This window comes from Aedes albopictus, chromosome 2 (genome assembly GCF_035046485.1).
Source record: "Aedes albopictus strain Foshan chromosome 2, AalbF5, whole genome shotgun sequence".
In the NCBI taxonomy this organism is placed as follows: Eukaryota; Metazoa; Arthropoda; class Insecta; order Diptera; family Culicidae; genus Aedes; species Aedes albopictus.
In genome coordinates this window covers 439,012,538-439,036,904 of record NC_085137.1, presented here as the reverse complement: position 1 = coordinate 439,036,904, position 24,367 = coordinate 439,012,538, and the positions used below count along the sequence as shown (strand labels likewise).

Below are 24,367 nucleotides of genomic sequence, written 5' to 3'. Positions count from 1 at the left end.
ATGCGTCTGGCCTGTCAGCCTCTATATATTCTAACTTTAGGCCCCCGATCAGAGAAGGTTGAACAGGCCTGGTATAAAAATTATGCAGGTTTTTTTTTTCTATAATATTTTGAACTAACGTTCAAATGCTCAAAATTTCATATAACCTTCTTCGTGCATTAGCTTGCGCGCACCTCGCTGGCCTAGTGCACGTTTAGGGATCATAATGACCCTAATGCACGAAGAGGATTAATTCGATTCACAGGTTTCGGAAACATGGACAGTTCAAAAAATAATTATCCAAAAATCGTGTTTTACGAGAACGATTCTAGCTTCGTGAAAGATTAATCAATCGAGCTCAAATTTGTACCAATATAATAGGTTAACAAACATTCGAATTGTCATTTGATTTTGTGAATTGATGCACTCTATGAAAAGTTAGAGGAAATTTTCAAAACTATTTTGAAAACTATCTCAACACCGTGATTTTTATTAAATGTGTTAAGGACAAAGATATTTATTCAGAAACATTTTTTAAGAAATTTTGTCAAATATCCTCGGGATTCAGTCGGAAATGACGACATGAGCAGGTCCAGAAGCTTTTTCAGGGTTTTAACAAAAAAAAATAATAATAATAATATAACAGAATTAAAAAAACATACTAATTAAATAATTGAAGTAAGTTTTCCTTTCATTTTCTTCATTAAGCTCCGCTGGAGTTACCCCAAGCATTTTTCACGACATTTTGCTAAAACTTCTTTAAAAATGTTCATTCAAACTATCAGACAAATTTTTATAAGGACTTTTTATAAGGCTCTTCACAAGACCTCATGTCTATGAGCTTTATTGACCGCCGCAGTTGCTAATACAGTTTCGCCAGATCAGCTACACTCACACAAAGAACCAATGAGATAGCTGCTTGGGACTAACAGGCATCTTCTTTTATGTTTAGGCGAGAATGGCACCTGCTGCGTCAGGTTTCAGGTCAATATTGGGGAAGGGTAGGGAAATGATGATTACAATCGCTTGTTTCCAACAGGCCGCTTAGTCCTCACAAGCACAAGGCCTGTCGGAGTGTTGGTGGAAAACGTTTTTTTTTTTGACACAGGGTTCACGCATTTTGGTGCTTGGATGCCAGGAGTAAAGTGATAGATTGTGTGAATATCACAGTGAAGCGACACTGTACGCTTGGTTGCATAACTTTTTGGCATTATATGATAGATTTACACTGTGCTGTGATAACAACTGTTAGGAAGAGAAACGGCTTTTTCAACCCGTTTCTGTTCTAGCGATTGCTTTGAACTTATGAATATACATGATTGTATATGTAGAGAAGAGAAAGAGAGAAAGTAAATAGGATGATACAAAGTAGGAGGAAAGGGACGAGCCATTCGGTGATTGTCCGACTTGTTGATCTTTGTATATACCCAAAGTGTAGTCAATATTGTGGACTTCTTTTCTGAGTCAATAATGGCAGCATTGAAGATGGTTATTTCCGGTTTAAACGACCCATTACTAAACTTTGTTGCGCACAGCGTTACTGCGGTAAGTTTATTTTTATGTTTATGAAAAGATTCATCCTGCGACTACTTCAGACTCCTTTGTATCATACATATACATAAATGCTTTAAAAAATCAAACCGTAGATATTTATTCAGAAAACTAACTCTCTCGTTCTTTTTCTCGTTTTCTCTCGTTTATCCTATCGTCGATCATCCCCTGTCAACGGCTCCGTGAATCGCTCGAACGATGTACTGGAATACCCCACGTGATGCCCAAAATTTGCAATTACAAAAACTCAAAATTGTAACAAATCACCCCACACGCACACACTCACACACCCATAGATGCCAATGCTGGATGGCGTTCACGTGGATTTCGGCCGCGATGCTATGCTGTCCACCGCTGCTTGGCTACAACGAAGCCCGCTACCAGAAAGATACCCACATCTGTATGCTCGAGTGGGGCAACATGGCCGCCTATAGTGCAACGCTGGCAATCCTGGTCCTGGGGCCGAGTGTAATCTCGATCGTCTACAACTATGGCTACATATTTACGATGATGCGTAAGGTGCGATCGGGAGCACCGATCCATGATAAGGAGTACGCCACGGCACTGGCCGAGAATCTGGCCAATCCGAGCCACTGTATGTCATTTGCATTGGTGTTTTCTTTCTGGATCTCGTGGGGTCCGTACATCGGGCTGCGGATCTACGAGCTGGTGATGCAGGAATCGTACGACCATCCGATGATCCAGTTCGGCGCGGTCTGGCTGGGGATTCTGAACTCGTTCTGGAAGATCATCATCATGACCAGCATGTCGCAGCAGTTCCGGCTGTTGGTGCGGTTACTGTTCCTGACCATCTGCTGCAAAACCAAGGGCCGACTGCAAGCCGAACTGATCGGGCTGGATCCGGACGACTAGGAAGCCCGACGAAGCCACATACTTGCAATACGTCATTCCGTCTCTCTTAGAGGAGAATCGAGCGAAACTCATCCACTTCTAGTACCCGAACATCTTCCGCTGGGATGAAGACGAATAACAAATCCGATAGAATTATACTAATTAGAAGGCTATAGCGAGTGGGCGGCAGAAGTTTCAATTAATATTGTTGTAATTTTAATACATAAACAGAAACCCACAAAATTCTGTACTACTAAACTCTTATCTATCTAAGGCTACTTGCGTAGGATAAGCGATTAGACGTGTAAAAGATCTTATCATGAGGCGGCGCATTTTAAACGCTGTAGTAAATCTCAGAACAATCATTCTCCTTAGTGGACAAAACAACTCTGTGCAAACAGAAAGAGAAGAACAATATCGTTAATACAAATAAGTAAAAACAAAATCACAGCAATTAGAAGGAAAAGTCTAGTGTTCGACCGACACAAATGCGTAGTGCTGCCGCAAGCGCTACCGCGAAAGACACACAGAAACAAAACGCGTGTTCGGAATCGTATTATTATACAACTCACTTTCAGGGCTTAAACAACAGACACAGAATAATAATACAAGAAAAACCAGATGCTTAAACGATAATACACATTCAATGAAGCAAAAACAACTGCATTGCAACAGTTAGTAGATCGAAGCCTGTATGTAACAGACAAACTTCAGCAACAACGTAGAGCTATTTTCTAGATTTTAAAAAGAGTGAGATTATCGAGAAGCAACAAAAAAAACAAACGATCATTTAGTAACAACAACCACAGTTGAGTGAACCGCAGATGAAACTGAAAATCCACTAAAGAAAAACCAACGACGCTTTTAGCAGAAAGGTATGCGCGCACTTGTTACCGGTTTATGTTGAGCAAACATGATGCGCGATGCGTTACCATGGGCGTTGATGATAGAATCCCGAGTTATACGTAGCACAAATGAACGAAGTTTATAAGAGTTGATTCTTCACAGGTCAATACTATTGGCACGATGTTACACAACTTTTTTTTTATACTTGAGTTGAGATCCAATAACCGCCACATAAATGAACAAATAGATCAAAGCTGTTCTCTACAAATAATAACAATAATTAGGACCTTGCTCGAAATACGATATATTATTTGTGGCGAAAGTTGACCCAAGACAGCACTCATTTTACTCCGCTTGTTCTAGATAATTACAAACTATTCAGTAGATGAGGTTATCAACTTAAACAAAAAGAAAACATCTTATGAGCAAATTATTTGGAAATATGATAGCTATAATCACATTCAAGATCAATTGCATTAGTTGTCAATTCAATGATTTATATTTACAAAAAATGTCTTTTGACTTTTCTCCATATCGCACGAGAAAAACTGATGAGCACCATACTCCCTTCGAACATATCATTATTTTGATGTATTTTTACATTTTATTGGATATATGCAATAACATGCGATATAAAAATTGTGCTCATATCACCCGTTGGTCAAATTGTCCGGTTAGGCCTACCGATAAATTGGTACATTAGCGTCTAATCTCCTATAAGATGAGCGCTTGATTGGCTTAAGATGTTGATTACACTAGATACAGTTAAACTAATCACAACTAGTTTTCAAAATCCCATCTGTTACTGACATTGTCCGTGTAGTCGGCATGAAAACCGAATAAATGCCTTTTTTGATTGTGCTGTCATGGCATCAAGTGCCAGAAATGCGAAGGAAAATCAGTGCTGTTTAGGGTTTATTTTGCCTACTACTGTTATTATTTTTCCAAGCACAAAAGCATATTTAGGTTAAAATAAATATTAGCGCAATAAACTATTATCAGCAATTTTCGAAAATATGATGGTGAATATATAACAAAGCCAAGAATCGAACATTCAGAGCTCCAATATGAAGTAGAGGCAACTACTCCATCACCTTGATTCTACAAACTTGTAATTGTGAAAATTCATGGCTTAGGCTATCCCTATTTTTGCAAAAAAAAAAATGGGAATATAAAAATTTCAGTATCTTGAAATGATTGTTTTAGCTAAAACACAATTATGTTAAAATTCCGTATCTCAAAACTGCTACTTTTTGTTAAAAGAAATGCCTGACTCTTAAAAATCGATAAATTCGATCCATCGATCAGAATTTTGACATTTGTTTTCATGTTATTTGGCAAAATAGGGTTGATTCTCTTTGAGATCTGAAAAAATAGTCAAAATGCTCATTTTCGGTAGTTTTTTTTAGTAACTCGCAATTCTGATCCCGCTTTCATTGATTTGATTTAAAACGGGTATTTTTTCGTTGGAAAAAATGACGTTTTTCTACTTCTTGCAATTTATGAAAATCTCCGGCCCCTTGGGGTATCACTTACCCTTGAGATACAAACTTTTGAAGTTTTAGCCTTTTCAATTCACGAGGAAAAAAATAGGAATGGCCTGGATGGCTTCGTTATATGTTCATCTCAATTCTCATAAAATTATTTCTCATTGTGAAGGATATATACAAAGTTTCCCAATATCAGTGATAATAATGTATTTCAAAGAGAACAACAAATAACCAATTCCAGAGCCAAAATACGCTCTCATGTTCCACAATAGGGTGCCTGTAACAATTATGGCACTACCTTAGGAATACTTTTTGTACAAAAATAACGAGAAGACCAATGAATGTCATCGATATGTTAAAAGATAGCTTAGTTTCCATACTTTACAGGAAAAATATAGAAACGGAGCCACTACTTTTAGTATACCGCATTTAGTTCACCACTGGACTGCGAACTGAGTCTTTGTAAGTGCGAAAACGTAAATAAAACTGCGCGATTGCATCAAATCAAATTGATGTCTTCGGCGCACTATTTCTTTGATGTATGCTAAATAAGTGCTCTGAAGACACCAAGTTGATTGGATGCAATCCCGCACTTTTATTTGCGTTTTCGCACTCGTGAAAACTAGTGCGATAGTCCAGTGGTGAACTAAACTATATTTATTTAAACTACTTTTAGTAGACATTTGTTAACTTCGTTTCCTTTTTTCACTATTTGCATGCATTCGTTATGGGATTAGCCATAACTGGTGCACTATGGCGAAAAAGAGTGCAATGAAGCCGAGATTTTAAGGAAAATGATTTATTTCTACCATAATTTGAGCAAAATGTGGAGTTAAAATGAATGCATCCGTCTTTTGTGAACGAGATTTGGTGTTCACAATTTTTTTCTTGTTAATTTACATCGGTCAAGGGTGAAAATTGACTATGGCGAATAATTGGAACTCTCTCTCTCTCTCTCTTCTTGGCGTAACGTCCTCATTGGGACAAAGCCTGCTTCTCAGCTTAGTGTTCTATGAGCACTTCCACAGTTATTGACTGAGAGCTTCCTCTGCCAATGACCATTTTGCATGTGTATCTCGTGTGGCAGGCACGAAGATACTCTATGCCCAAGGAAGTCAAGGAAATTTCCTTTACGAAAAGATCCTGGATCGACCGGGAATCGAACCCATCACCCTCAGCATGGTCATGCTGAATACCCGTGCATTTACCGCCTCGGCTATATGGGCCCTAATTGGTACTATAGCCATAATTGGAACGCTTATCCTATTCAGATATCGTTCCAATACAAGTATTTCACTCGCTATCCCGAACGCTAGCAATGCACAGTGGCAAAAGAATGTCAACTTCCTAATATTGAGTGAGAGCATAGTGCGTCACGCCACCGTACTCGCTTCAGATTGAACAAAAAAAAACCCAGATTAATCCACCTAGTGGTGATAGTGCCTTTCTCGTCGAACATGTACTCATGATCTTTCCTTGGTTGGGATATATAGTCGTATACGACTGGGATAATTTTGCTTCACAATGTTGGCTTCAGCCTTTTGGGGGAATCGGAAACACTAGTTTATGATTTTTTCCGACGTTTCAGTCCGTATGGGGACTTTTCAAGGGTTCAATCGGTCAAGGTTTCCTAGTCAAGATGGCCTTGATTAACTTTAAAATATCACACGGAAGTTTTAGTATTTATTGAGTCCGTTCGGTTTGAAACCGTCGTGATGCGGACAATCTCCTACCTATCGGGCGGTCTAGAATTCGGTCCCTGTTTTTGGAATCTTCGAATATTGCTTTGTTTAGCTAGTTTCTGTGCATGGGCCATCATTCCGAAGCATGCTATTTCCGTCGACGTAATGCGAACTGTTCCTGAATCCTGAGAATACCTTATTTAGAAAAGCAATAATTTTAATAAAATTGGGAAACTTAATAATTGAACATATTCCGACGTAACGTTAAACGTAAGACAGAGCTGAAAAATATCAGAGTTTTCAGTTGACTGCTTGAGCACCTTCACTATCACAGAAGACCGATCAACATCAAGACGATTATTACAAGCTCGGATATAACGTCTTTTACAATCACAGATGACTTTACGGTCTTCGACATAGTTTTTTCTTCACACTTTAGGCTATATTTTATTATCATAGGTTTCAAAATTCATGTAAAATTTGACAAAAAATGCAAGCAAGTGAAATTGCCCATCTAAATCCCATAAAAAAATCCCAGTAGTTTTAGACGCAAAAGAGGATTGAAAAAGCTTTGATGCGATAATTTTCATTTTCTCATATAACGTTGACCTATCCTACTCTATATTTTTACACCTCAGTGATTTGATGAGATCCCTTTGGTACAGAAAAAAAGACATATCATTTGTAACATATTGCTATTATATTCATCGTTACAAAAAAAATAATCGCCAAATGCTAATCAGGTTGCGTTTCACAAGCCGCTGCTGGCTTGATGTTGGTAGTGAGTAGACCCCAGTTAACATTTTGGTCTACATAAATTGCGTTTTACATCACCATATGAGAACCAATTTGCTCGTATAAGATGCATGAAACTGCTATATACGTACCAAAGTGGAGGCCATATAGACACTCCTGACGACTATTTTCGACTTTTGATGACCGGTATAACGATGTCCAAAAATATTTACGAAAAGAAAAAAAAAGTTTCAACCAAGTCTCGAACACGAGACCTCGAGATCCATATTCCGACACTATACCACTGTGCCAACCACTCACTCTTGGAAATGATTCGAATTTTTGCCAATGTTATTCCAAAATATGTTTATGACCCAAACAAAATTGGAGTACCAAATTTTACAAGTATTTGCGATCATTTTCGAACCTTATTCAACACGATATGTGATCTGTCAGTTGATGAGAATTCCTCTTGGCCGTCGTTCTCGCTTTTACAATAAACAAACACGCTAGCAAACGCGTTCGGTGCGAAATTCACGTCACGTCGCGAAATAGTTCCGATTGCACAGTATTTTATCCGTAAAATTGACACACGCGCATCCATCATTGGATTCCGACCAAGGCCATCGCACCTAGATCACATCAAGAGCGATCCCACCGGGTGGATTCGTCGGAGGCCGTTGCCGAAGAAACACTTGCATTTTTAAGGTTTACAGTGAGATTTCTTGTGATGCCCAGTGATTATGTGTGGTGGGAATATTTTGAGTTCGAAGCAGTTTTGGAATTACCCCAGCCGGTTCAGAAACTTGGCTACCGGAATCCACAACAGTTTAATTGAACCGCATTGTGGTGAGAAGGAATTTGATTCGGTGAGAACACCTGAAATCGTTTCCGGACGGAAAGGATACGAATACGAAAGGTGTCTTTGCAGCAGCAACACTGGTTTTTCGGAAAATGGAAATCGATCAGAGTCAGGCGGCTTCGAATGCGTGCTGTGGATGTAAGTTTTTATTGTGTTTTTATCATCTGAACATGAAAAATAATGTTCCCCCTGATTTTATGAGTGTCAAATTTAATTGCCATTCGATTATCGTCTTCCACGATTTGGTTTGTTTACAATCCAGAAAGTCATTATTGAATCGCATCAGCGATTAATATCCAAGTTGTTTTATCGCTCGTACAGCATGATTTCGCATATTGTGCGATCCTGACATAAAACAAATAAAGATACGATTTTGCGTACACATTGTTATACGATATGTGGTTAACTGGGACGTCAAACGAGCAAAAACGATTAATATTTGATTCAATCGTTGAAAACAAGGACAATGGAGAGCAGTCCTGCAAAATATCAGTGTCAGGGTGAAAACACTCAAATACAGAAAATTGAATGAAAATTTAGCCCGGTCAGCTCTCGCTTTCAGCACGCTGCATGTGAGTGTGAGTACCTATTTCATTTCGCTCCCGTGTTGCTGATCGGAAAGCAACATTGACAGGAAAAACAAAACGAAGAAAATGAAAAAAGCAAAATATCGCTATCATAAAGGCCTGTCGAAAATTTGCAGCACTGCTACTCACTCTCCCATGGAGAGTGAGTAGAGTGAGACGTCTGTATGTATGTGGCCTTAGTTCAGTCAAGATTTTGTTCTCTTACACATATTTATCGCTTGCATTGACTTTGTTCATTTTTGTAGTTCCTGCGAAGCACCCTAGGAAGCACCCAATGCTGGTTTTGCATCACTATCGGTAGCCTCTAATGTGGTCTGAGCCTATTTTCTTGCTAATCGTTCCTCATATTTTACAAAAGACCGCGGTTTGATGTGTCGCATGCTTCCGGCTGGACACCCTAGATCGGTCCCGGAACACTTTATAAAGATCTTCGTTGTGGTCTGAATCTATTGTCTGGCTAATCGTTTATCACGTTATTCAAAAAGTCGCTGTTTAATGTGCCGCAGGTATGGGTTTTGATCTCTACTACATTTGACTACTTCCAGCGGGACACCCGGAACCGGTTCCGGAACTCTATCGGTTGTTCCAAATATGATCTGAAACTATTTTCTTTTATTAACCGTTTATCAGGTTGCCTGAAGAGCTTGCGATTTGATGCGTCGCATGTAAGGTTTTGATTAACTTTTGTACTTGGCTACTTCAGGCGTGACATCTGGAACCGGTTCTGCAACACTACCAGTTCCTATATGGTCTGAGAATGTTTTCCTGCCTACTGTTTATCAGGTTATCGAAAAATCCGCTGTTTGATGTGTCGCATGTATGGGTTTGGTTCACTTTCATATTTGACCACTTCCGGCGGAACACCCAGAACCGGTTCCAGAATACTACCGGTTCAAATATGGTCTGAGAATGTTTTCCTGCCTACTGTTTATCAGGTTATCGAAAAATCCGCTGTTTGATGTGTCGCATGTATGGGTTTGGTTCACTTTCATATTTGGCCACTTCCGGCGGGTCACCCGGAACCGGTTTCGGAACACTACCGGTTCAGATATGGTCCGAGACTATTTTCCTGTTTACCGTTCATCATGTTTTCAAAAGTGCCGCGGTTTGATGTGTCGCATGATTGGGTCAGGGTGGCCACCCAGTCGGGAATTTCGGGAAAACCGGGAAAAGCTCGGGAATTCGAAACCACCGGGAAAAAGTCGGGAAAACCTCGGGAATTGTTGCTAGTCACCGGGAATTTCCAAAATTCAAAAATTTGTACAGTCTTTAGAAGCATAAGTACGAGAATCTGTGGGAAATGCAGTCAACAACTGTTGAACTTAATAACATAGTGGGTGAACTGGCGTAAAAACGATTCTTGGAAATTAATATCTTGTCGCCGAGTCATGACAATTGAAGTTAATCATAGTGATGTTACCTAACATCACAATTTGAACAATTTTAAAGATATTCTAAAGAACATTCTGGTGGAAAGACTGGTTGAGACACATTTAAATATTTATAGATTCATATTATGCATTTCAGGATGTACATGTTTCTGAAAACATCAAGCGTCCAATAAAAGTTTTATAAAACATAACAAAAATTATAACTTCTTTATAAAAAAATATCCCTGTACAATCTCTAGGAGAATATTTGATATAGCCTTTGTCCTTTGAGCGAATAGTCTGAGAAATTTGGATAGGATGCTGTTAAAGTTTTGAATCAATGAATGAATTGCCCCAAGAATAAATTAAAATTAAAAATTATGAAACTGTGGATGATTAATTCTGGTGAAAACATTTTTACCATTTAAAAATAGTTCGTGAAAAACAATTAAAATAATATTTGAAGGGATTTTTAGTATCTGATGGAATTTGTCAAAGCACGCCTATTGTAGCTCATAAAAGTATTTCTAATATTTTTTTTTTTTTTTTTTTTTTGTTGGGATTTGAACCACTGCGACCATTACTTTGATCTATTGTGGTATACCCCTGTTTAGTTTCGCATTTGTTCAGGACGACGAGTCACCATTGAGGGTTGACGTCGTTTGCTGCTATTTTGTTTGAAAGATTTCTGTTGTTTTTCATAAGTTCTTGGATGTACTCATTTATTGATCTTGTGAATAACAATGTTCGGAGAAAACTGGAGTAAGGTATTGGGAAAATCCCTTTTTGGCGAAGCTTTAGCAGAAGTTCCTGAAAACTCTAGTTCAAAATTCTCGAGAATTTTGAGTATTCGTAGTTTCTAGTTAAACTACCAATTGAAATTCTCGCAGGAGTTCCAGTGAGTATTCAAAAGCATCTGGAGCAATATAGTTGTATGATTTACGGAAATAAATAATTCCCAAATAATGAATCTGCCTCTACATTTTGGGGGAAATACTTTCTCAAAAACTTATCTTTCAGGAATTCCTGGAGATATTCCTGACATATCTGAAAATGTGATCAGAAATTAAATCTCTGAGAGCTTCATATTGCAATCGCTGATAAAATAACTGAATGCTAGACGAGTATCGGACAAAATGTAAGATTTTTTTGATCTCTCAAATTTCTCCTAGAATTTACGATTCCAGCCTAAGTAACCTGCCTGACTTTCTGCAGTAGCCATTTACGGTATCATAAAGTTCGCCACTGGTTTTCTATGAAAATATCTTGAAAATGACCATCAAAAATACTACACTGAAGATTTCCCAAGAAATTGTTTCCAAAATTCTTTCACGAGTAATCTTTCCAGATATTCCACCAAAATTTCATCCAGAATATTTTTTTTTTTCTGGGCATTTGATTATTGCATATTAGTTTCCCAAACAAACTTACCAAGAATTTTTTCAGAAGAGTTTTAGAATATTTCTAATAAATCCACTAATAAGAAGTTCGTAAATCCTATAATCATACTGAGAATTTCGACCCCCTCAGGATTATCTTTTTTATTTTTATTTGCTTAAACAACTGCATAATTTGTACTAGTTGATCATTTATGAACTTAAGGAATGTTTAATGAAGATGTCGTAATTTCAATGCCCATCGTTGGATACGGGACAAACAACACATAACTTATTTTCAAGTTCATATGTATACTATGTTAAATCCAAGGATTTGAAAATATTCAATATTAATTCCCTTAATTTTTTCTAAGTTACGTTTAATTTTCACTGTAAATCATTCTATTTTAGAATCGGGAAAAATTTCAAAAACCTATTTGGAAAACCGGGAAAAACTCGGGAATTTTATTTTCCGCTCTGAGTGGCCACCCTGTTGGGTTTGTATCGTTTTCATATCTGGCCCCTTCCTGGGGTACCGATCCGGAACACCTAAATGGCCATAACTCCGGAACGGCTGGACCGATTCGAACCATTTTCAATAGGAAACAATGGGACCAGATTCCGCGTCGAATGAACCGTTGGTCATTAAAATCGGTTGAGGTTTACTGCCAAAAAGTGATGTGAGTTTTTTTTTTGTACACACACATACACACACACATACATACACACGCACACATACATACACACACACAGACATCACCTCAATTCGTCGAGCTGAGTTGATTGGTATATGTGACTCGACCCTCCGAGCCTTCTATCAAAAAGTCATTTTTGGAGTGAACATATAGCCTTTCCAGTACACTTAGTGTACGAGAAAGGCAAAACGCAATAACTGAATGAGTGTTTCCCATGTTTGGTTCAGAATAGAGTTTCCTGACTGTTAAGATTAAGCCCACTCATGGGCTCCATCAAGCGTTTCAACGTAAAGTAGAGCCCATCGCACCGGTCGCTGATAGGTACTGCTCGCGAATGAAAAGTATACGTACGATACTTAACAGAGCATGAGATTGTTAGATACGCTAACAGCGACTCTAAACATTTACTCAGTAGGGAAAATGGAAGAAAGTCCAGAATACTGATCAAACACTTATGCAGTGATCGATCTATGGTCAGTTATTGTAAGTGTTCAAAAGAGGTTTTTTTTCTACGTCCGATAGCCAATATTTGGTTATGTGTAATCAAATAAAAGTTGTAGCCATTTGCAAAGAATTTCAAAAATATTTTTTATGTGATTTATCTTAATTATCAAATAAGTCGCCATACTGCAGTCATGACCAGGTTTTGAAGGTGTAAAACGCTTAATTCCTGGGAAGTTTTCAAATTAACTACTAGAGATAATCAAAGTTTAGAATTCCTCCGGGAAGCTTTTCTGAAATATTTTGAAACACTGTATGACAAGCAACAAAAGAAAAGTTTTCATGATTTCCTCGTAAAGGTCTTGAATTTCACATAAAAAGCTCTCAGGAATAAACTTACCTAAACCATCAGAAATGAGTTCATGAATTGCATTCGAATCAAAACTCTCGATACCAAACTTCGGAGCAGCGTTTCAAAATATATCGTGAAGTTATAGAGGAGGCAACTACATTATTATTGTATTTTACACAAATGCCTAGAATTTTTTTAAAAGTTTGCTTACATTTCGGGACTAAATACAATAACACTTTCTTAAGAAAATGCTATCTTCAGGTGAACTAAAACTGTTAAACTTTTTCGAGGAAACAATTTCTTCGGCTTTCAATCTTTTCTTACAGTTTTCATTATATACGTTGATTGATTACGACTGTTCTTGGTGTATTCTTTGGAGAATTTATTGGTTTCTCAGTCCGATTGTAAGATCAAAAACAAAAACAAAAAAAGTAAAAGGTAACAAAAAAAAAAGTAAAACGTAAGGTGTTTTTGATCTCACAATCGGACTGAAAAGCCAAGAAATTCTTTAAAGAATTTCATTATATAACAAAACCCTCTCCTTTCAAAATAATAGCAGAATAATATTTGCTATGACACTACAGAAACAAACAAAATATCACAATGCACGAAAGTCAAATAACCAATGGATGGTACGGATGGAATAGGGATCACCGCAACGGCAACCGAACATTATTTTATCCCCATAGAAACGTACGATCGGTTCAAAAATGAGTGGCTAACGGAATAAAAACACGTTATATACGTGCTGTTGCGTGTGTAGTATGGGGCCCACGAGTGGGTTTAGTCTTAGTATAAGTTCGGATTCATGGATAAAACTCTCTTCTTGTAGACTCGTGAATCCGGACCGACTAAAGTGATTATGGTACTCTACATACATGGACGATGTTGTCATTGCTATAGGGCAGAACAAGTCGTTAAAAACTATGTGTCCAATAAGGAAGATGATATGACGGATGTTGAGGCAATCAGGTGCTTCTTAGGTATGAGATGAGGAGAAACGAGATTAACAGAGAGGCGCTACCTGGAAAACGGTCTGGGGAGATTCATGACTGTAAACCATGCTGAACCTCCAATGAAACTCGCTTGAAGTTATTGATGTAAGTTAGTGAGCAGAATCGGATAACGCAGTCGTTTAACGATACTTCGCTACGTGAAAGGATTCCTCGATTGGTCCTGGACTGGTCTTTAACAAGACAGCTACTGCATTTAGGGTGTTTGGATGCACTGCACAGTTAGCTGGCTTATCTGTACTTACGAAGGCTATGAATCCATGCATTCCTTTAATTTTCATAAACACTTATATGCGTGTTTTTTATCTGTATTAACGAGATTTTTGGCCCTAGGCTACTTCATCTCGGGACTCACGCTTCACTTCCCTTCCGAAGGAAGAACTCACATTTTGCGAGTTTGTTGGGAGTGGGATTCGATCCCAGGTCTTTGGCGTGATAGTTAAGTGATCTAATCATCACACCAGGTCCGCTCCTCAGTATGCGTGTTTTGACTGGATATTTGATCAATGTTTTGGGCTTGAGAAAGGCCAGAACCCTTCGGCCGAAACGTCGGGAAAGTAAAAAACAATTATTCTCGACTTAAAAACTGAGAAAGCCATTTGATATCACGTTTTTGTTGTAAGAGTAACTTTCGTCGGTTTCCTTTTTAGGGCATTTGAAATATCACTTCAAGAGGTCCTCTAATGACTCTAATAAGCATTACTCTATTCTCCAGAGAATAAATGAACTTACGTATTTTCGGCTGTTTTGTTCTCTTTGTCATGGGGAGTATTTTGGAATCTATTGAACTCGAAATTTGACACAAATCTTTCCCAAATAAGCTGAGTGATATGACCGAGTTTCAGGCAACCCCTCATGACGAACAGAACAAACCTGCCGAAAATACCCTTTGTGATTCTATGAAAAAAAAAAAAAAACTATGCAGAGAAGAGAACTCCGTCAAGGCATACCTTTCATGGATAAATTCACTCGGCTACGTAGTTTTTTCACCAATATTTTCGACTAGATGTTTGCTGGTTGCTTAATTTCTCCGGGAATTATTCCGTGGATTAAGATATACTTTAAGAAGTGCAGCTAAGATTCCATAAAAATGCTGGTAGGAATTGCCACAAAATCCTCAGATCGTCCTGGAATTCGCTAAACAGAAATAACTTCAATGGCAAAACCTTTCTTGCACAATTGTTAGAAGAATAACCCCAGATGTTTCATAAGAATCTATTGATGGGAATCCATTCGGAAGTTCTTCATGATTTCTACCAGGATATTGCCCTGGGAATTCAAAATAAGTTGCCCCAAAGATTTTAGTAAATATCTTAACCCTGAATGTACACTACACCATCGTGGTGCGAAAAACCTAACTTCTTAGGAAGGTTAAAGATTCCAAAAAATCAACAAAAACCATGTTAAAACATCATTTCTTGGAATGTTTTCGAGAATAATTGTCAAATAAAATGAACATGATTTCACAAAAGAATTGGAAATCAATATTTTTTTTTCCAAAAAAGTTTAAAAAAAATGTGTGGGTTCTCTACATCTGATAATTTTCTCAAGCTACATTTCAGCATGCTATCTTGCATGCTGATCCGTACATATAAATGAGTGAATGAGCTGAAGTGAAAGAGATGATAACTACTCGAAATAAGGCTCTACCCCATTTGGCCTAATGCCGTTTTCCATAATACAAAGAACAGTATTCTTGATAAGAATGTGCGTAATGATTGTTACTCCAAATGGCTATTAAACCAAACGGCCGTTATGCCAAATCGTTATTCATGAGTTCAACTGTTTTCTGAAACTGTTTTGTGGTGGCTTCTTAGTCTCGACAAAAATTAAACAGTCTCTTCTTCGTCCAACGTTTGGTTTGTTTGGGACCTTCAGGGGCTTAATTGTTGCACCATTGAACGGTGTTCGTTCTCGAAGTAGGTTCAAAATTCTGTATACTGATAATTTTGGAAAGGGGTTTCCCCCGATAGGGTATCAAATTTGGCTGCGATTCTGCAGGAAAACTCAAACGAAACGACAGTTACATGTTCTACTGAACCACACTGGACAAGAACACTGTAACTATTGAGTCTCTAAAGAAGGTCCCACACTGGCCGAAACGTTGGATGAAATAAAGTAAGAGTGTTTTATTTTTGCCTAGACTATGAAGCCATCACGAAAAAGTTATGCCAAATGGCCTGTCAAATGGCGCTTTTCTGAATCCAATTATGCCAAATGGGGTACAGACAAACAATAATTGAAAAGGTACTATAGGTTTACATAACGGCTATCCAAAATGTCTCTTACGTTTCTTTTACCCGGTCATTCTTCTTTGATAAAACTCAAAGTGATTTATTCCGTAAGACCATGCTGAGAGTGTCTGGGTTCAATAGCCGGTTGTTAAAATTGACGGTGCATTTCTTTAAATCAATTTTCGGCAATTTCCTGCCTCTTGTAGCTTAATTCAAGAATTAAACAGGAATCCCAGGAGTAATCCCTGGATTAATGCTGGAGTAATCTGGGATTACTAATCCCTCAAAGGATCTTTACAAGATATATTTACTGATTGTTGATGTTTTTTCGATGATTGATGATTGATATATATATCATCAGATTTGTATAAATCGGTACACTTGCCACCAGTGTGGCTCTATTACTCTGTGTATCAATCACCGAAAAACATCAACAATTTGTATGGACGGTGACTAAAACCCTGGATCCAGGAGAAATCCCTGAAAGAATCCAGAAAAGATTCTCCAAGAGAAATCTAGGAAGGAATTCAGGGAGGAGTCGAAGATTAGTTATTATTATTATTATTAGTTTATTAAAGACACTTTACCCCAGAAAGAATCATGGAGTAATCTCTGATGTAGCCCTGGGAATAATCCTGGCAAGAATCCCGAAAGAATCAATGAAGGAGTCTTGAAGGAATGGATAACACAGCGCAACATTTTTTTGTCTCAAGAGCAAACTTATGTGTCTCCGAAGGATTTTGGGCCGCTGAATCCGAATCCGGGCTCAGATTTGCTCTAACACGTCACAATTTTGAGCTATACCTCAATTTATGGGGCAAAATATGCGATTTTGGGCTTTTTTGACTGCAAGCCTTTAAGCAAGGCAATATTTTTTTTAAGTAATCAAGAGGTTAATTGGTCAATTAACATCTAAATTAACGACTCATGCAAAATATTTCGTATTACCTAATCAAATTTGATAGATTTAAGCATTTTATGTTAGTATGGAAACTTGCATGCAACTTCTGGAGGGTGACTTGTATGGGAAATATCGTACCTAACATAAATCGCTTAAAACTATCAAATTCGATTTGGTAAAACGAAATATTTTGCATGAGTCGTTAATTTAGATGTTAATTGACCAATTAACCTTTTGATTGCTTAAAAAAAATATTTTCTTGCTTAATGGCTTGCAGTCAAAAAAGCCCAAAATCGCATATTTTGCTCTATAAATTGAGGTATAGCTCAAAATTGTGACGTGTTAGAGCAAATCTGAGCCCGGATTCGGATTCAGCGGCCCAAAATCCTTCGGAGACACATAAGTTTGCTCTTGAGACAGACAAAAGGTTATTTTTTGTTACGCTGTGTGATGTAATTTCTGAAAAAAAATCCTGAAGCGCTTTTTGACAAAATCCTAGGGAAATCCGTAGAGGAATTAAGAAGAAATTCGTAAAGAAACCCCGAAAAGAATCAATGAATGAATCCGGAAAGAAACCCGGGGAGAATCGCCGAAAAAAAAATCGGGAAAAATATCGAAGTATTTTGGGAGAAATCCATTGTTCGCATTCACCTCGATGTGCGAGTCGAGCTGCGTTATGTCAATTCACTCGTAAAATTGCAAATTTGACAGAAAATTAAAAGAAATCTTAAAAATCGGTAGAAGTCCCCAAAGGAATCACCTAAGAATTCAATTAATTCCAGTAGAAATCAGTAAATGAATACCTGGTAAATGATTCTCAGTTCCTACCTGCAAGAATGACGAAAGCAGTCCCGAGAGAAATCCCTTAGGTTATCCATGGGCAATGGGAATCAATATCGAACAGTTGGAAGGAATCCCGGGATAAAAAACTTGGAAGAATCTTGGAAGGAATCCCTCTATGAATTTTGAGACAAATTTCTAAAAGAAACTCGGTAAAATAAATGACGAAATCCCGGAGTCAATGATAAATTTTAGGCAATAACTTTTAAAGCAATCTAGGGAGGAATGAATATAGGAATCCCGGGATAAATCAAAGAAAGAATAGTAGGAGAAACTCCCAATGAATTTGCAGAGAAAAAAGTCTTGGAGAATTCCAGAACAAATACTTCCGGAAGAAATCCTTGAAAGAGCTCTGAAGTAAAAGGCCCGAGTTAAATTCCTGGAGGAATTCTTAGAAACCTACTCCTCTGTTTTGCGTCATCTCCATAATTTTAGAAACGAAGTCTTTATCATTGCATGGAATGGATCCCATTAAGAACACTGAGAAGAGGTTTTTTTCAGGAGAGATATTTTCGCAGATGAATCCCAGCGGGAGGCCTTGTATGTTGGCCAGGGATGGGAACACTCACTTCATAACAACTCCAGTAGTTCGCAGATGGCAAATAAGGAAATAAAAGTGTAACACCGATAGCGCCGACCGTGCGTTCTACTTCGCAACAGAAAATTAATAAATATTTTTTTCTATCATTTGTGAGCAACTGTGGAATGCAAATCATCGCCAGTCAACCAGTGATCGTATAAAATGATGCATAAGATGTTAAAGTGGAGGCGATATGCGTACATTTTACATGCGCCTAAATGGAGGCATGTACGCATATGGCCTCCACTTTATCATCTTTTGCAACATCCTATACGATTACTGGTTGTCTGGGAGTCAACACACGATCGCATATGATGTTGAATAGGATGTAAAAGTGGAGGCGATACACACACACGGTTACATGGAAGCATGTACGTATATGGCCTCCACTTTAGCATCCTATTCAACATCATATAAGACTTTGTGTTAGCTCGGTCGCTGAAGTTTCCTGAGCCGCTAGAAATATGAAGCTATAGAGGCTCGTGATAATTATAATATGTTGCTACCATATACAAAATTTGTTATCAATTCAATTAGGATTGAAGCGTGCTTTTCACATGATCTCTTCAAATGGACAAGTTCGTTCTTAGCGGTGGAAGTTCTCATATTTACTCAATTATAAAGCAAGCATTATACTAATGAATGAAAACAACATGCCTCACATTGAAAGGCGTATAACAACCTAACAAATAGGGAAGTGGGACCTTCTCGGCAGGGGTCCTATTTTGGGCACTTTTCTGGTATAACTCAGTCAATTTTGAACCAATTGACACAATTTTTGGAACGCGATGAGATACGCTCAGTATCTAGTCGTGTACAAAATTTCAAGTCAATTGGTTTGTAATTGACTGAGTTATAGCGAAGAGTGCCCAAAATATTGGCCACTGCTCAAGTGGTTCGCTACCCTATTCTTCTTTTATAGAAAAAAAAAATCGAATAGGTGAAATGTGAGAATTTTTAACACTATTCTTCTGTTATTTATCTATTGTTTTAAATAAATGGAATGGATGCCCGGCCATTTGGCCGAATGCCGTTTGGCCGAATGTCGTTTGGCCGAATGTCGTTTGGCCGAATGTCGTTTGGCCGAACGCCGTTGGCCGATTTTTTATCCAAAGGATTTGGAGGCGTGGGTAAACTCTGAATAACATTCTAGCTGCCAATATGATCATCAGAAATGTTTCCTTCCTTCAGTCATAGGATATTCTTTCCAGTTTTACCATCAAGGGATTGGTTGGCGTTGAAACTGAGAATATTTTTGTCGGAGATTTTTCCTTGTTTGAATCCTAAGCTATTCTTTCGAGTTATACTGATATAGGAAACAGTGGCGCATGATCACTTAAATTCATCATGAATTTTTCGGCCAAACGACATTCGGCCAAACGGCGTTCGGCCAAATTACCCTTTCGGCCAAATGGCGTTCGGCCAAATGGCATTCGGCCAAATGACCGGAACCGAATTTCTCCTCGCACAATTGAAAAAAAAAACAATCGAATTATTTTTTTTAAGCTTTCGGAAATTGTGGTAAGGACTGAATATTCACAAATTATCCAAGTCAATATTATCATCGAATTCAGGAAACAATGTATGAATCCTTCACAAATAGAATTGCATTATTTTTGTTTCAACAAACAACAACAAAAAATAAATTCACATAAAACACTTACATTTTATATAGTACGCAAATTAAAATACGACACTATATATTTTGAAGCAATCATTTCCATTTTGTTTAATTGAGTCCTCATGATGTCTCCGACATTCTACCACAACTGCTAGAGGTAATTCACCATCGCTATTCCCTTCATTGATCAAAACAACCCCTCCGAGGGCCTTTTAGTTTACCATCATTGAATGTCATACGTTTGGCACATACGTTTCCATAAGGCCTACATCGGACAAAAGTATGAAAATCTTAACTCCCCAAGAGTAGCAAAACAACCAATTAGAATCACCTAGAAACAAACACCCCTCCGTAAATTTCCCTGGCTCCGATTCCCAAAACTTAATGATTTCACGAGCAAAAACTCCCGAAGCGTCTCTTCCTGGAACTGATAAGACCCACATTCAGCCTGGTTGCCTTTGTGGGACTCATTTTGGGGCTCCAGTGAATGTGGGCCTTATTTGGCGACAGTGCAGGACTCGGCTCTCGGTTCTTTAAGAGAACAAAAAAGAAATAGAACAGTGTTTCAGGATTGATTTCAATTAGAAAACATAGTCCTCGTATTTGTAGACCCACACTCACACATACACACTTGAGGAGCGAAAAACTAGAAAAATGATGAAGAATCTTAACGAAATCAATATTTAAAAGAATTGATCTATTTAACTGTAAGAAAGAATATCTTAGATTCAGATTCAGTCAAAAGAATCTATTCGGTGTTTTCGGAATACTTAAACTAGTAAAAGAAAAGCAAATTGTGAAAAGGAGCAGGGTAATTATTAAATTTTACGAATAAAAGCAAAGTAACGCACGCTACGCTTGTAGTAGTGACATCGCTGCGCAAAAATTCCACCAAAGCAAGGCCAGGAACAATTTGCTTCTGTAGAATAGACATTTTGGAGTCTCTTCTCACTAAATAGTTGTGTATTAAGACAGATTCAAAACTTTTAAAACAAAATCTATAATCAGTCGAACAATGATAACGCAAACAAACTTTTAGAGAAGGTACAGCGCTGAACTATAGTGTCAAGATGTGACAGATTGATGAAGGGAAAACAAACAAAAGCGTAGTCGATGTGTACGACACACACACTCACACACTTTGAAACAAGATTTGAAAAACCAATACAGTAAACAAACAAAGTTGTGACAACATTTTGCAACACCCATATACGTTATATTATTATCTCCAACGCTCTCTGAATAGCAGGTTCAGTTTCCCCTTGGTTATGTACAAGCAGACCCCGGAAGAAGATTGTCAACAACCACTTAAATTGTAAACAAACAAAGCAACATTTTGTATTCGTAGTAGGCTGTGCAGACCAGGTTGTGTGGCTGTAAAAAGTAATTAGTAAAACAAAAACAGAAATTAAAGCTACGTTAAAACACAAGCCCCTCGCAAAACTAGCATTTTGCGCCAATGTGTCAACAGACGACGCGCTGTTTGACAGTTGTTTTTTCGTTAGCAAAACGAAGCAGAACAAAAACAAAGTCGTCAACGCCAACTCGATTGTTTCTTCGTTCTGTCAATACGCGTAGTAGGAATGATTTCTCGTTTCGCGTGATTATTATTATTGATTCAACTATTGAAACGTTATTAAATTGAAAGTCGAATATCGTACACCCACACTCATTACACTGTGCAACCCGGTTAGTTAATAAAATGATACCTTACTTGTGTATTTGAAATAAAAAAACAGCAACAATGAAACAAAACAGGTAGAATAGAATGGTTATTACAAGAGAATATCGTATGTTTATTATAAAACATTGTAAGAAGTACACGCGCCGAAGATGGACATTAGATGGTTTAAACTAGGAAGCAGATCGATGCATAAGGTGAAGCCCGTTCACAATTTGTAGTAGCTTCCGAATTTTCAATTACTCAATACCAGGTACGAAACAAATGGAATAAGATGGAAAACGGTCGTTAGTGATAGGACGGAGGAAGATAACCGAGAGAAAAAATAGTCACTGGTACGTAGAAAGCTGTACGACAAACTAGACGTGTGTTATACAAACCCAAATGTTGTGTACTAGAGAGAAAGAAAGAGCGTATGAAAAGCAAATGGCAAATAATTATTGAAACACAAAGCTGCAAATAACGTACAGAAAAGCAAAGCAAAAACAAGACAAAAAAGAAAACAGAAAATCAATAAAGAAAGGTAATGTTTTATTTATGATGAAATAAAGTAAATTATTATAAAACGGTGTTTCATTTGCAACGATCGTTTCCTGCCTTTAATTATACAATAAAGCTTAATTGAATGATCAGCCGTGGAATGCTGGAAATCAGTACCAGCCCAGTATCGCCAAGTCAGTCACATTCACACAAGAAACCATTGAATTGATTGGGACTAACAAGTGTCTTCAGTGTTTGGGAGTTTTTTGTTTTGTTTGAGTGTTTGTGATCTTCTATTTTTAGATGAGAATTGCGCCTACAACGTCAGGTTGCTGGTCAATGAGGGGAAGGGGAAGGAAGTGATGATTCCAATAGCGTGCCCACGGCAAACCGTAGGGTAAGGTGGAAGATGCTACTTTTCAACATATTCCGCCGTTTTGAATAATATACCCCGTAACGTGGGTAGATCACCTTACAATGGTGCGTTGCGATGTAAGATCTACCAAATCAAATTTTGATCTTGATATTTACCGTATTTTTAAATATGCCAAGATCAAAGTTTGATGCTCTTTTCCTTGTGTTTTGTAGTATTTGTGTTTCAATGTACTGCATATTAATATTTTTTTCAGCAGGATTCAGGTAAATGTGTCGTACGATATAAATAATATTTTAAAAATATGTAACTGTGGCGAGCGTAAATATCACTAATATGTAGCTTATTTGACGTACGATGTTAATATTATTTTATATTTCAGATTATCAACCGAAGAATCTAGTAATTCAACCAAATACCAACAAGATGACTAGGAAACCAGGATGACAACTCATTCGACAGACAACTCATTCGAAGTGGAGCGGGCCTGGTTTGATGGTTAGAACACTTGACTATCACGCCGAGGACCTGGGATCAAATCCCACTCCTGACAAACTCGCAAAATGTGAGTTCTTCCTTCGGAAGGGAAGTAAAGCGTGGGTCCCGAGATGAACTAGCCTAGGGCTAAAATCTCGTTAATACAGATAAAAAAAAACTCATTCGAAGCAGTCTAACAATGGTGTGCCTGAACGTTAACCAAGCGTATCCTTTGGAGTTTACCCGTCCACTAACAACACCCAAATTCCCGTGACACCTAGGCCTGAGAGATCGTAGAGTTGTCTACATTTTTCATAGGTGTCCAAAACTAACCATCCTTTCCCATTCCTCAGCAGTCGCAAGGACGTGGCCAGGACAGTGCTCGACCATTGGAGGATTGCGTCAGTCTTGTCTAAGAGTCAGAGATTAGTCCCAAATCTTTGTGCTTTTGTTCGGACGGGAAGGAGGCAACCCTCATAACAGCGGTCTAGAACTGTACCACCTACGAATTTGTGCGACTCGCTTAATGCTAATGCTAAGGGGCTGTTCATAAACCACGTGGTCATGAGGGGGGGGGGGGGGGTTCGGCCAATGACCATTTTGTATGGACGAATAAAAAAATTTGTATGGACTAATGACCACGCGAGGGGGGGGGGTTGAGAAGTCCCAAAAAAATGACCACGTGGTTTATGAACAGCCCCTAATGCTAATTCCGCCGTTTTGAATAATATTGTTTTATTTATTAGGCATACAAAGTGTTAACAGTAACTAAACAATATTTGCTCGATATTAAACGGCAATATTCACGAAGTTAATGCATGTTAATCGATTTTTAGCGATTTTTGAAATTGTCATGGGTATCCACGTGTTTCTCAATCTCCTTGGAAATGGCTGATAACAAAATCACAAAAAAAAAATTTGAAAATGCAAGCAAGAAAACCCGGAAGTTGTAAGTTTTCCTTGCTACATCAGAAGAATGGGCTGGCCTACCTGTCTACGAGAAGGATTCCTTCATCATGAAGGTTGGGCGGTTGCCTATGTTAAGTAATCCAAGATCTGTACTTCTTCAGATTTTTCACTGCTTTCCGCATGGATTCAGGTGACACTACTAACGTAGTATTATCCACACATTCAGCTGGCGTTATTTCCAAAGCAGCATCAGCACATTCACAGTTATTGGCAAAAACAGATTTAAAGAGAGTTCATATTTCACATCCGCACAGTTCATATTTTTCCGGTAGTCTATTAGCACGTTGGAGGTCCAGATATCTGGACGACGATACAGTATGCGGCAGGAAAAAATGCGAAAGTGTTTTTCAACTTCAAACCTCATTTTCGTCCATTTGACA

At 38.0% G+C, this 24,367-nt stretch overlaps 1 protein-coding gene across 3 annotated transcripts in view; it reads left to right on the top strand.

Moving 5' to 3' along the window:
- LOC115265305 (G-protein coupled receptor 52) overlaps window positions 1–22,254 on the top strand; it is a 213,655-nt gene extending 191,401 nt beyond the window's left edge. For all 3 annotated transcript variants that reach the window (XM_062853739.1, XM_029869814.2, XM_062853740.1), the window contains one exon: window positions 1,827–22,254. In XM_062853739.1, coding sequence (XP_062709723.1) covers window positions 1,827–2,403 — 577 coding nt within the window. In that variant the 3' untranslated portion in view covers window positions 2,404–22,254. The remainder of the gene's footprint in view (window positions 1–1,826) is intronic.
- Window positions 22,255–24,367: the final 2,113 nt, after the last annotated feature.